General features: G+C 39.1%; 2 protein-coding genes across 2 annotated transcripts in view; one reads left to right on the top strand and one right to left on the bottom strand.

Moving 5' to 3' along the window:
• nt5dc1 (5'-nucleotidase domain containing 1) overlaps positions 1-14705 on the top strand; it is a 514716-nt gene that overhangs the window by 202325 nt on the left and 297686 nt on the right. The gene's annotated exons all lie outside the window — the stretch shown is intronic.
• The window catches only part of LOC125452309 (uncharacterized), a 197863-nt gene that overhangs the window by 35920 nt on the left and 147238 nt on the right, over positions 1-14705 (bottom strand). Inside the window, exons 8-9 of the mRNA XM_059645058.1 lie at positions 9595-9666; positions 3284-5114 (exon numbers count right to left, since the gene is read on the bottom strand). Of these exons, the coding sequence (XP_059501041.1) occupies positions 3284-5114; positions 9595-9666 (1903 nt within the window). The remainder of the gene's footprint in view (positions 1-3283; positions 5115-9594; positions 9667-14705) is intronic.

Raw genomic sequence — 14705 nt, 5'->3', positions numbered from 1 at the left:
AAGTGCAGTGATTTAACTTTCCAACGAAGTAGTACTCTCCTACTCCCACCAGATAAACGTCAGGGGATCTCTCTCCCACTGCAACTCTCTTGAACTTGTCTGTCTCCTTTACACCTACCTTGTCCTCTATCCATCTTCGGTCTGCCTCCTCCTCGCGCCCTGTTTATTTCAGAACCCTCTCCCCATCCCCCTTTTCTGATGAAGGGCCTAGGCCCGAAACGTCAGCTTTTGTGCTCCTGAGATGCTGCTCGGCCTGCTGTGTTCATCCAGCTCCACACTTTGTTATCTCAGCCTATTCAGCCTCTCCCACAGTTCAAGCCCTCCAACCCTGGCTGTTCGTTCATTTGTTCCTTCCCATTGTCAGAGATGACATTGGACAATGGGAGATTTACATACAAGACTGATTTAAAGAAGTGTTCAAGGGTAAAAAACCACATTTAACAATCTGAAAGGAACTTTCCACAACATGGAATGTTAGCAATTAAAGATATACCTGTTGGTTTCTCCTCTGGTAAAATGTCTGAACATCTCGCATTTGGTGAAAAATGAAGAGTGCCGCATGCAAAAAAATGTAGGTACCAAGTAATACCCCATCATTTTGTGTGTATGCAGTATTCCTAGTTGAACCTCTTGGGAAGGAACTATTTGAGATTGTTTCCATTGTAAGTGTCAATTCTGAGGCCACTATCCCCCTAATGAAACACTGTTTCCTTTAGTTAAAGACTGAGAAAGATTTAAACTATTGTCTGAACTACCATGGATGCTATCCCCTTGTCATCTCCATGGCTAACATGTTGCATTGAAATATGGTGAGAACAACATGGCTATTAAACTTGACTCCAAATTGAGCTTCCAGCCAAAATCATATCCTCTTGGATGTAAAAGATGCCTTTTCTCAGTAACTTGTCTTCCCAGTGAATTTGATGGACACCCTGCTCACCCAGAGCCAAAGTACCACTGAAGTGACCACTTGAAGGTCTCTTGCTGTCCTCTGACATTTAGTTAATGATGGGGATGTGGAGGGCCAGCTGTTTAAGTTATGAGTGTTGCTTGGCAGATTCTGGGAGTGAGGGCAGGGAAGAGTGCACCTTCCTCTTTGGACATGTTTTGTTTCACAAAGTGACTTCTTGATGTCAAAGTCTATCCCAATGGCAAATGTATTGTTGGCCTCATCGAATGCTGTGGGACAGAATTCCTGTCTCTTACAACTGGAGATCCTGTTAAAATTACAAGTTCATAAAATCACTTTTGCACCGGGGGTGATAATATTTGATTTCTTTTTTCTATATTTTGGACCTGCTTTTATTTATTCCCTTCTGATTTCATGGCTTTTGTGTGCATCTCTTCATTGTCAGCTGACCAGATAGACTCTTAGGACCCTTTATACTGTACTCATTACCCTGCTGTATGTGCGAAATATTTGTCCTTTATTAGGCTCTTGACTTGTATTTAAGGGGTGGAACGTAATATTACCGTAATAATATTGTAATAAGAAAGTAATAGTAGCCACTTTAATATTTGAGTCAGTTCATTCTCATTTGCAGAAATGCACAACAGCTACCTGTCCTAGATTTCTTTCTTCTTTTGTGGGCTGTGGATGTTACTTGCGAAGCCAGCATTTATTGCCCATCTCTAATTGCCCAGAGGGAAGAGTCAACTACATTGCTGACGGACTAGTGTAAAATGTAGACCAGACCAGATAATGATGGCAGCTTTCCTTCCCTAAAAGACATTGATCAAATGGTAACCATTTGAATAGCTTTTCAAACCAAATTTCTAAGGTGTAAGCAGAAACTTTGGCAGGTTACCAGGCAACATAACAATTCCTATGATTGATTGTCTTCGTTCTTCACCTTTTCTGGGGTCTTTGGAAAGCCAAACAAATTCCAGGAGGCATGAGCCCCACTGGCTCCAGAAGGGTGAACTGGGTACTGCACTTGCTTGGCTGCAACGTGCTTTCAAATGTTCTAAGATTGCAAAATGTAAGCTGTATCTCAAGGATGACTCAGAACTCCATAATGTGCTGCTCAAATGGGCAGATACCTCTTCTAGGTCAAAAGTTGACATGCAGAGAAAATGGGATGAAAAGTCAGCTTCACCCCTGCCTCTTGCAGCCAATTCAGTATCAGTATACATCATCTAATAAATCTTATTAATTTGTGGCTCAGCATTATTAACAATTTTCCATAATTCACATTGAATAGAAGTAAGTCACACATAGAGTAGCATCATAAACAATTTAATAGTGTTTTTATATATAAAATACAAAATTTGAAATAATGAACAGTTTTGTGGCTACAAGTGCATTTCATTACAATTTCTGTTCTCATGAGGTGTTCTGACAGAAGAACGTTGGGTTTATACATTGCCTTTATAGTTTGCTATTCAAATGTGCAACATTGATTTCTATTGCTCCAGTCAATGCAGTAGCATCAGTATTAACAAAAGCACTTTCCTATGATTTAACTGTGACATAATTAAATGATTAGTTTAGAATTTATCACTTTTGTAACATAATTATGAAATAGATTCATTTTGGATAGATCCACGTAACAAATAGGAATCATTGTTTTTTGTGATTTTGAATTATTTTGTGCCATTTCAATGTACAACACAATGCGAGAAAATAAAGTTGTGGTACTATGGTCAGGAAAATTGCCACTTGTTGGAATAATCTCATTTTGTGTGAGACTTTGTACTTTCTGCCTGCCACTAACAGTGTCTGTATATGCTATTTCTTTGCAAACAATTTTAGGTTTAATTTGAAGGGACTTGGATGTTTTGAATTGAAATGGATTAAAATTACTCTATTAGTGAAGGAGTAGTAGCAAGTTAATATTTGATATTGAATTTTAAAATCTTGAAGCAATAAATTTTAACTATATCATTCAAAACAATAAGAACTCTCCGTTCCTTTTTTTCTGGGTTATGGTGGGGATTACTGGCATTGAATCCACTTTAAAACTGTAGTACCTAAGTGACAATTAAAATGTACTTCTTATGAACTACTGTTTCACCCAAAACCTATGCCATAAAAGCCAGAGAGAGTAATGGGATAGTTTGATAACCTTTAATCTGGAGCAAACAGTGAGCAGGACCTGCACCATGTCTGACTGATGGCTTCAGTGAGAAGGCTGCACTTCCTTCATCGTCAGGCCTTGCTGAAATACCTGGTATGAGCTGCCAGCACTCAGCAGGAAAGTTGTCAGCTCATCACTTTGGTGGGATCAGAGAGGATGCATTGGGGGTTGATTGTAGATGGAATGTAATTGATGTACATCAAAATGTCTGACTAATTAAAAACCCAGAGAATGAAGAATGCATATAATCAGAGGAATATAAGCCATTGGACTCTTCTGAAGGTAATTGAATAAAGACCTGATCATTTTCATATAATTGTATTATCGCACTTCCTGAGGCTTGATCAACATAACCTTCTGTATAGTCATCGTACGTGTACATCACAGGTTCATTATTTTTGAACAGTCCAACCCAAACATTTCCTCCTTTGACTTGTATATAGTAAGAAAATTGATAGATGCCTGGTATTTGACATGTAAATATCCCAGTAGTGGGATCATAATTGTTGTTTTGATTAGTCAGTATTTTGTTAAAAGCTATTGGCTGTCTTGCTGGTGGAAATGATTCCAAAAGAATGGCTGTGAAAGCTGGATATGATCTCATGACATCTGGTGTTGCATAACCATTATAGCCTCCATATTTCCCAGGATTCACAACTTCTCCTGGGCGTCCTGGTGGACCAGGGAGTCCCGGTGGTCCTGGAGGGCCGGGTGCCCCTGGTGGGCCTGGTGGCCCAGACGGAGTTTTTTCATTAAGACTAGAAGAAAGACCTGGTGGTCCAGGTGGACCTGGAGGTCCTGGGTCTCCTTTCTCTCCAGGGAATCCAGGAGGACCTTGAAATCCGGGTAGACCTCTTGGACCTGGTGGTCCGGCAGGTCCAGTTAATCCAACTTCACCTCTGAATCCTGGTGGCCCAGGACGACCTGGAAGACCACTGTCACCTGGCTTACCAGGTGGCCCGATGGGTCCAATAGCGCCTTTTGGACCAGGTGGTCCCATTGGTCCGTCTGCGCCTGGTAAACCAGGCTCTCCCGGAATTCCAGATTTTCCTGGGGCTCCCCCAGGGCCTATCGCGCCCTTTGGACCTGGGTACCCTTGCACTCCAGTTGGACCAGTCATCCCCTTTGGTCCTGGTGCACCTGGTACCCCTGGTGTACCTCTCAAACCTTGTGGCCCAGGTGGACCAGTTGATCCAGACATTCCTGAGCTCCCTGGGCTGCCAGGCTCACCTTTCTCCCCTTTCTCGCCACGATATCCAGCTGGGCCTGGGCTGCCAGGGTCCCCTTTAAGTCCCGGTGGGCCTGGTCTTCCAAAACCAGGAAGGCCAGAAGCACCTGGTGAACCTTGAGCACCTGGAGGCCCCTTGGGCCCAGGAGGTCCTGGCAACCCTGGTGTGCCATCTGCTCCAGGTTTTCCAATTCCTGATGGCCCAGGTAATCCTGGGGAACCTCTCTGACCTGGGACACCAGAAACTCCAGGTGGACCTGGTGTGCCTTTTTCGCCCTTTGTTCCAGGTAAACCGGCAGGACCAGGGGTGCCTGGTTTTCCATATCCTGGATCACCACGGATTCCTTGTAGTCCTTGTTGCCCTGGTGGACCTCTTTCCCCTGGTTGTCCTGGAATTCCAACTCCTTTTTCTCCTTTTCCACCAATAGGGCCAGGATACCCTCGTTCTCCTTTCTCCCCACGTGGTCCCATCGGTCCTATAGACCCGACAGGCCCTGGTGGGCCTGGTTTACCAGGATATGAAATTCCTGCTGACCCAGGATACCCTCGAGGACCTGGCTGGCCTTTCGGTCCTTGCATTCCATGAGGCCCCATGATACCTTTGGGTCCGGGAGGTCCTCTTTCTCCTGACTTTCCTGGTGCTCCTGGAATGCCCGGTTTTCCAATTCCTGGCATCCCTTGTGGTCCTGGTCGTCCTGGAGATCCAGGTTGTCCTGGCAGTCCAATCCCTGATTTTCCTGGGTATCCTGGTTGGCCTGGTGGGCCACGTACCCCAGGTGGACCCGGTGGTCCACGGTGCCATCTAACTGTTGATGTCAATAAAGAAAGAAGAGATCTCATTTAGATTATAATGTGAAGACATTGTGTACGTGCTTAAGGGTTTTCAAGTTCCTGAATTCACAGATATCCTCCTGTAACGTACGTACTTTGAAGATTAAAGAAGTTTTGAACTTTTTTTTGTTTGCAGCAATTAAAAACAAATTGAAAAATTGAGCTGTATCAGTCAGTGAGCAATCAGCTGTTCGAAATACTTGTGTCATTGAATAATGGGGAAGGTGTGGGGCTGAATTTGAAAAACACAGTTGCAGTTGCTGGCAAAACAGTATTCCTTAGGAATAGACTTAAGTTCAAGATTTAAAAATCACTGGGGTGCCTTTTGCAGATATGCAATTAAGCAATATTAATTATGCATTGGTGCATTTGTACTGAAGTAAACCAAATTTGTGTATTTGTTTTATTTTGCTAATAATGAGAGCATCTGTGCTTTTCTTTTGTGGTTACCAAGCTTGCATCAGCCCACAAATTAAATAATTTTACATACCAAGAGAAAAGACAATGTTTTCATTCTCTTTTATGTTCTAGAAGACCATGTTTCCTGACCCTATATATTGTTTGTAGTTTCATATTGCAAATATTTTGCTTCATGTGATTTGGTAAATTGTTCTGTCAAGTTACATTGAGTGTACAGCCCAGTTGGTTTAACCTGGTCTTTATGCTCATTGCCAGCTTCCTCCCAATTCTCTCTATCTACCACCTCAATATTATACACCTATTTCTTTCTTTCTCATGTCTATTTCTAGCTTTTCCTTGAATATGGCCTGCTATCAGCCTCAAAACGTTGGAGGATTTGAACTATGGTGGGAGGTCGAATAAGGTTGGGCTATTTTCTCGGAGGCTGATTTGGCTTACAGGCCAAATGCTGGCAAATGGGACTAGAATGTGGAATATCTGGTCACTATGGACGAGTTGGACCATAAGGTCTGTTTCCATGCTATACAACTCTATGATTCTATAACCACTCCTTGTGATCTCATATTTCACTTTTTTACCTCTTATTGTAAAGGAAACTTTTCTAGAATTCTTCATTTCATCTTGTATATACGAGCTCCAACTTTGGACTGTGCCCTCAAATGAAAGATTATGTTTTTAGTCTACCTTTCCAAAATATTTCATTGTTTCAGAGCTCATACCCCAACTCCAAGCTCCATATTCAAATGTAACTGTAGGGCTAGTTTGCCATGGAAGGTGCATTTATGAGAAGGGCCAGTAGTTTGATAATCAGTCTTCTAATTATTCTAACACATTCCCAGTATTTCCCAAAGGGGAGAAAATAAATGTGCGAACATACAAGAAAAACAAAGAACTCTAAGAGAATTTATCTGATCACCAGTCAATCTTCTATTTTGTAGAGGCAAGAACCTGTTTAGCCTTTCTTAATAAATAAATTTCCTTTGCTTTGCTATCAATGTCACAAATATTTTTACCTCTTCCTCCTGTATCTCAATATCTACTTTGTAATAAGGAATACAACCTGTACCATATTTAAATATGATCCAACTAAGGTATGAATGTAAGTTTAACACAACTAGTTTGTTTTTCAGTTCTGTTCTTGTGGAAATTAAGCAAAATAATTATCTTTCTCACCTTTTTAAACCCCATCATGACTTGTAGTGATCTGTCTATCTGTAACCCTTGTCTTTGTACCCAGTTTAGGCTTTATCCCAGCAAGCTATGATCTCCTTATACTTCTGACAAAATGCAATCGGTTGGTGGAACAGGCTTAACTTCAATGTTGTGACGTGGAATATTTTGAAAATGGTAACATTGAATAGTGTAGCGAAGTGTGAAGCACTAACAGGATAATCTAGGGTGTGTAAAGACTAGGATGGAGGAATATGAGAGTCTTGTAGCAGTAGAAGGAGAGGCAGCTAGATCAAAATGATTACTGTTCAGGCAGCATCCATAGAGAGAATGTAAGCTAACGTTTTGAGTCTAGATGACTCTTCATCATCCAGACTTGAAACATTAGCTTGCTTTTTCTCCATGGATGCCCCCTTATCTGTTTGCTTTTGATTTGCTGCTTTGAGCCTGTCAATAAGAGTTTTCTAAAGTGATGTGATATGCAAAATAATATTATGGTATGCAAAATATTATTAGGGGTACATACCCAAGGCAATTGGATGAGTCAAATCGTATTTTTATTATCAAGTGCTGGCATTTTTGGTGATACCTTTAAGTTTGTACCTGCAGATGCACAGGTTGGTATCGGAAACGGAATTTTTTTGACATAGTCAATGCAGAGAACAATGGTTGTAAAAGATTGCAGGTTGTAGCAAGTGTGTAGCAGTGACAGATTATAGCATCACTTGGGTTGACAATATTGAGAGGGTGCTAGTGGACATTGGCAGCAGGAGCCAGAGCGTTTAAGAATATTGTAGTCCAAAGTGGTTGATATGAGACTGTTGTTTTGAGGTATCAAAATCTGATAGCTTCATGAGATAACTTTCAAAGTATGGTTGCACTAAAGGAGTTCAGGGAGTTCTAGAATCAAGAAGAGGCCTAGGTTTAGACATTGGTGGTGATGGATCAGGTTGACAGTTGTCTCAGAATGGGTCAGGTTGTGGTGGGAAGGGATTTCTTAAAAAGAGTTGTGGAACAGCTGTGAATCTAATGCTATTTGAGTTGTGATGGATATCCTCCTGTGCATGCCATATTCTCAACTATTTTTGGGATTATGTCGCAAATCAGATCAGCACTGGCTGGGCACCTGTTGGAGTTGGGACACATTATGTGTCATGGATGTGATGTTAGAATAATTGAAGTATGCTTAGTTTAAAAAAAAGAGATAGAAGTGGCAATAGTAGGGCTTTGGACTTAAGGGTACATTTCCAGCAGGAAAAGGATAATGGTCAAAAATTGGCAATGGCTCAGGAAGAAGAGGTGGCACTTTAGCACTCTAAAGTGGTTTATGATACCATAAGCATAACCAAGCTACACACAGTCTGAAAAACAGGTATGGAGGACTCATTGAGAGTTAAGTAGTTCTTCCATTTAAATATGACATACATAATAGGTCAGAAATCACATGACACTGGGTTGTGGTCCAACGGGTTTATTTGAAAACAGAAGCTTTCAGAATATCACTCCTTTAGGTGTCGGTGAAAGAGATGGTATCAGTTCATAAGTAAATTTATAAGGAAAAAGTCAAAGGATCACACTACTGAGGAGGCTGTATTAAACAAACCCAAGATCCTGTTAAACGTTTAATCCTTTGGAAGGCAAAACTGTGCAGACAATATGACAACAAATGAATGGACATTGTGCAGCAATAGACAAACACTGATGTTCCCTCATTGGGAGATCACTTCAGTGGCATTCAGCCTCAGATCTTTGGGTAAACATCCTCCAAGGTGGACTGAGGATACACAACAACTCAGAGTGGCCGAGCAGAGTACACATGAGGGACAACCTCAACCAGGATCTAGGGTTCATGTTGCACTGCAGGTGACCCCAGCACACTATACAGTCAGACACTCACACTCACACTCGCACTCACTTACACACATTCACACTCAGTCACACGCACGCGCTCACACACTCACTCTCACAGTCACTCACTCTCACAGTCACTCTCTCTCTCACACACACAGACACACACTCACAGACACACACACACTCACAGACACACACACACTCACAGAGACACACGCACACACACACACACACACACACACACACAGTCTCTCCCCACGCACTCCCTCCCACGCACTCCATCCCTTTCCCCCTCTCGCCACACAGTCTCCCCCTTTCGCGCACGCATGCACTCTCTCAGGTGCTCCCTAGTGCGTGCACACTTGCTTGCACACACATGTAAATCTGTGGGGTGGATTTGTATTTGTCTTTTATAATGTCCTACTTTGGAAATGAAACCAGTCTAACTCCAAACCTAAACAGAAATAGATTCAAAACAAGGCCTCGCACCTAACATGCATTGTCTGACCTCAGCTGTCGCCTCTTCTTTACACTGATAAAACATTTAGTTCTCATGGAAATTACTTGAATGGAATTCAAGGATTTACATATACATATTAATCAATTAAAACCATCTAACTGATTAACCATTTAACAGCATCTTAGGCTTGTGTAATGTATCGTTATCAGTGGTGTGACCCCTTGATCTTTTACTTCCAAATTCTGAGTTCTGTGTGCTTCTTTCTCACTTCACCTGACAAAGGGGCTACGCTCCAAAAACTTGTGTTTTCAAATAAACCTGTTGGATTATAAACTGAAGTCATGTTATTTCTGACCTTGTCCAACCCAGTCCAACACCGACACCTCCACATCAAGGCATAATAGAAGTAGTTATTTCTGAAAATCATGATGGAAGGTTCATATGTAAAAGACATGTGTTACATGTACCAGATTCGTTGGCCCCAAACAGTTATATCTCTTATAGTGTAAGTTGTGATTTCTAAAATTCTGTTCGTAAAACGATTTATTTCTCACCTGTTGGGGAAGAGCTACCAGATACTCGATTTTCTTCTGAACTGTCTGAATCTCCATTGCTGTATCGATAACCTGTTTTGCAAAAGTCAAGAAATATTGTGGACATTTTTGTGTCTTTCATTTGTTACTTTGGGCTCATGTACAAGCAGAAAAAGAAAATTTGGGACTGGTGGTTGCTACAATTTTTTTTGGAGGAGTCTTCCTCGAATAACTGTAGGATACTGTTGTTTTCAATCATGTTATTAAGAAGTAGTACACTCGGGTATGAAAATAATCGCTAAGTTACCTTGGTTTTATGGAGATAATAAATGTAACTTTAAAAGTTCATAATTTGTACATACTTAAAAGTTAAGTAGGTACTTGTTCATGGCAAATTTTAAATTTTGATAAAGGATAAAAAGGGAAACAGATGAAACACTGAATTTCGGGGGGGAAACAGACAGCTGGCATGCTTCTATACAATGTTCATATTTGTCGTCCGAAATTCTCAATGCTAACTGTGGTATTTACTTTCTTCCTCAAGGTTCTTCCTAAGAAGTTTCTTTGAATAACTTTTCTGACACAAAATGTTGTTATAAACATATTTTAAAGATAGGTAATGCATTGAAGGTTTCATTATAGTCATTCTTTTGTTATTAAAAACATTGTGATCAAGTTGGACATGAATAAAAAGTAAACAGAAAATTCCAAAAACCACCCACATTTTTTGATGGTTATTCTCAAAACAGGAAACTTGAATCTTTGGGCATGATTATTAAGAAAAAGCCAAAATGGGCTGCAGCATAGCAACTGGTTTTTAGTATACATGTAATCAAAAAAACAATTTTATTTCATGAAGCAAGGCCATGGTTGAAAGTTCTCTGGTATCAAATATTTCTGGCACTTGCCGTGTAGAAATATTTGTCAGTTGTCTGAAATCCTTTGATGATAATGATGTTGTAGTCTAAACATATTAGGAGGCTTTTAAATTTTTTCACTTAGTAAAATTCATGATTTATGTTGAACTTCATGTCGAAAGACAAATATCTCAATCACTGGCATTGCAACCTTAATTTATTACTGCACTCGGCTGTCTGCTGAGACTGAGTGTTCTAACCCACACCCTTCTGACTCAGGCAAGATTACTGTCTTCTAAACCTTACCAGCACGGTATTGCAATGCTTTAAATAATAATGATGATGAGCAGAATGATTTCCTATTTCTGTTTGTACTTTATTTGCACCATTATCTTTGTCAGCAGAAATAGTGAAATTAAAGGAATATTTCGAGCGATGCTAAAGTAGCTCTCTCTATCAGGCAGAACACCTGAATTATTTGGGGGTGTTTCTGCTGGAATGTAAACCAATAGAATATTCTTCACTATAGCTTTGCAGCCACACACAGGTTACATTTGAAAGGAAAATAAGGTGCAGTGTCAAATATTCACTGTACATCAAAAATTGCTTTGAAGTAGATTTGAAATATTTTGCATTATGTTTGAATACGTTTGTTTTTCTTTATCAGTGCACACTAATTTGCAGAGACATTTGAATATAAAAGCAGCTGGGGACCTGGGTGAAAGAACACATTTTATTATCCAGGCAGGAGCTAAGAGTGAGGAAGCTTAGCAGGTAGTGATTAGTGATGTCTATCAGTTAGAATATGAACAAATTTAAATTAGGAAGGTCCTTAAATATGAATTGTTTAAGGTGCAGCATCATAGTTTTGTTTCTTTATTTCAAATACACTGTACCAGTTTATTTTGTATAAAATTACAGTCAACAGAATTTTCCATTTTCCTCCTAGTCCTTCAGTGGAGGTTTCCATACCTGCTTAATACTTATTGGTTTGTAAATTCCCTATTTTTTGAGCTCTAATTTATTGCTGGTTATGAATATTAAAGCTTTTGAGTTCATGAGGTATAAAATGACATTAACTTTTGCATTGTTAACAATTTTGCAGTAAGATTGACATGTGTTGGATTCAACACTCCTATTTATCATTGAAAGCGACATAAATTATAGTTAAAACATTCAGTTCTGTAATGTATGAAATTTATCTTCTCCTTTACAAATAATGGTGGTTTGTGAAATATTGCCATTTAAACCTTTACAATAACCATATCTACACTATTTAGGGTTGACACATTAATGTAAAATATTGTACTTCTCTTGATTTTTTTTTCTTACATTGTTTTCTGTTTTTCTTCCGTGTTCTTACATTGCACACATTATTGTTTTAAGTGAAAAACTAGATCCGGATTTTTTTTTTCGCTACCTTCTAGGAAGTGCACAAATGTCTCAGACAATCTTTTGCCCTTTTAGGCATCCTACTACTTTTCTGTACCTTCCCTTTAATACCAAGAGAGGCATTGCAGACTCACTGTGGAAGGATGCATGTGAAATAGTTTACTTCTGTAGGTTACTGCTGTACTGAACTGGATGTTGCTTGTTACAGTAAATGTGACATTAGCACAATCAATTGAATAAAAAGAGGATACATGATGAATGATAATTATTTCAAGTAGTTTGCCCTGCCAGCTCAAATATATTCTATTATTAAGGATGTTACAGTGGGGCACTTGGTAAAATCTCACTACAATAAATCAGAGTCAACAAGTTTTTTTTTAATGAAGGGAGATGGTATTTGGCTAATTTGTTGGCATTCTTTAAGGAATTAACAAACAGCATGGAGAAAGTAGAACCTGTGGGTAGTTCTGTACTTACATTCCTGCGAGGCATTTGACAAGGTGCCCAATCAAATGTTGCCATGCAAAATGAGAGCTTACAGCATTAAAGGCAACATTTTAGCATGGATAGAGGCATGGCTAGCTGACAGAAAACAGAGAATTGACATAAAGGTGTCATTTTTGGGTTGGCCAGATATGACAAGCAGAGTACCATTTGGCTCAATTTATATGAATGACTTTGATTAAGGGACTGAGTTGTTCAATTTGATGACATGAAGATAGGTAGGAAGATAAGTTCTGAAGCGGACATGAGGATGCAGTAAAAGAATATAGACAGTATAAGTGAGCAGGGGAAAAAAATTGGTAAATAAAGTTTGTGTTAAGATGTTAACTTATCCACTTTGACAGCGAGAAAAGTAGAAACATTATTTAAATGGAGAAAACTTACAGAATTCAGAAATACAGATGGATCTGATGACCTGGTATCTGAATTACTTAATGGATGGTATAACGGTTCAACAAGTGATTAGCAAGGCAAATTGAATGTGTAATTTTATTGCAATGAGAAGGGAACATCAAGATAGTCATGCTTTTTTTCCTGCTGTACAAAGTTTTGGAATGGTCACATCTGAAGTACTGTAGACTTACTTTAAATAAAAGGCTGTCAATGCATTAGAAGCAGTTCAGAGAAAGTTCACTCATCTGGTGCATGGGTCAAGGGAGTTATCTTTAAAGGTCCGACATACTGAGGCTATATTCGTTGGAGTTTAGAAAAACAAAAAATGATCTTATTGAGTCACACAAAGACCCTAGGGGGCTTGACAGGGTGGATGCTGAAGGGATGTTTCCCTTATGGGAGAGTCTAGACCTAGAGGGCACAATTTAAAAATGAGAGGTCACTCATTTAGGACAGAAGATTAGGAGGTTTGTTTCTTTGAGGGTTTAAAGTCTTTGGAATTCTCTTCCACAGACAATGCTGGAGGCAGGGTCATTGAATATTTTTAAGTAGGAGTGAGATTGATTCTTGACTAACAAGGAAGTGAACAGGTATTGGAGATAGGAAAAAGAGTGGATGTGAGGTCACAATCAGATGAGCCATGATTTTGTTGAATGGTGGAGCAAGTTTGATGGAGCTAAATGACCTCTTACTGCCTCTAATTAATATTCTTGTCTTCGTAAAAGTAGCAACATGTTCTTGGCAACAACACGGCTCACAACCTCTCACTGTGTATTTTGCTTATATTGGCTGTGCAAGAATTAATTTTGAAACAATTTTAGGTGTAGAAATTTAATTGTAGGTAGAAATTAACTGCCTTATAGGTTTCGGTTTTAATGTCAGGGAAATATCCTCATTCTTTTGCATCCAATTCCTGGAATCAGCTGCTGCTCATTGGTATAACTTTGCTCCCAATAGGGCTAATCTGAAATGATTCTTTTCTGTTCCTTCAGTTAAATCTTTATGGCACTAAAATAATTTATTATTTGACATTGAACAATGTGTCTGATCATATTTTCTTAAAGTATTGCGCTTAATTTGTGTGAAAGTTGGTTTGAGTCTTCAATATTTAACTATTGTATATAAAGGTAGATATGAATGTCACCCTGTCTCCTCCTATTTTAATTCTTTGCTATTTTGATAATTCTTCATAAACTTTAGTGTAACTCACTGGCAGGAAAAGCAGAAAACTCCATGCAGGGGATAACCTCATTAGAGAATTTAAATGATCTAGTGGCAATAAAAACGACTGTTTGATCATCAGACATTTTATACATTTTGCTATAGTTTCGGATGCCTTTCTTCTAAATGGATAAATAATTGTCTTCTAAATATCGCAATATAATAGGAATTCTGTGCTGGAGTCGTGAAGAGAACTATTTAAGGATTAAAAAAAACTTAGGTTTTGCATTGTGAAGGATGTGCAGCTTAGACTGGAACATAATATTTGTTCATCTCATTTTCAATTTTTCAAATTATTTACATTCACAGCAAGTCACATAAGATGACAATTTTGCTCCAATGGACAGTTGCTCAGAAGCTTTTTTTTAAATTGTTTAGAGTTATGAAGCTCCTGTCATATTTATTTATATCCCTTGAGCAAATGTAGCTATAAATTAATGTGTTACAAATATGTTTAGAAAAATTTTCACAATCTATTCTGATTAAAACTCAATTTTAAAACTGCCTCCTTTACCATGCATTTTATATTAAAACTTGGTCGCTTAGACAATAGAACCAATTTTCCATGGACATGTATAACAGCAGCATCTTGTATTTCTACCATTTGTTTAACATAGTCAAAACAAAGCACTTCACAGAACAGTAGCAAATACAGTTTGACACCCAGCGTCATCAGGAAATATCAGGAAAAAAGGTCGAAAGCGTGAATCAAAAAAGTTGATTTTAAAGGCCGTCTTAAAAGAGGTAGAGTAGAAGAAAGTCATG

The sequence above is a fragment of the Stegostoma tigrinum genome, chromosome 4, assembly GCF_030684315.1.
Source record: "Stegostoma tigrinum isolate sSteTig4 chromosome 4, sSteTig4.hap1, whole genome shotgun sequence".
Classification (NCBI taxonomy): Eukaryota; Metazoa; Chordata; class Chondrichthyes; order Orectolobiformes; family Stegostomatidae; genus Stegostoma; species Stegostoma tigrinum.
This window is presented reverse-complemented; position numbering and strand designations above follow the sequence as displayed.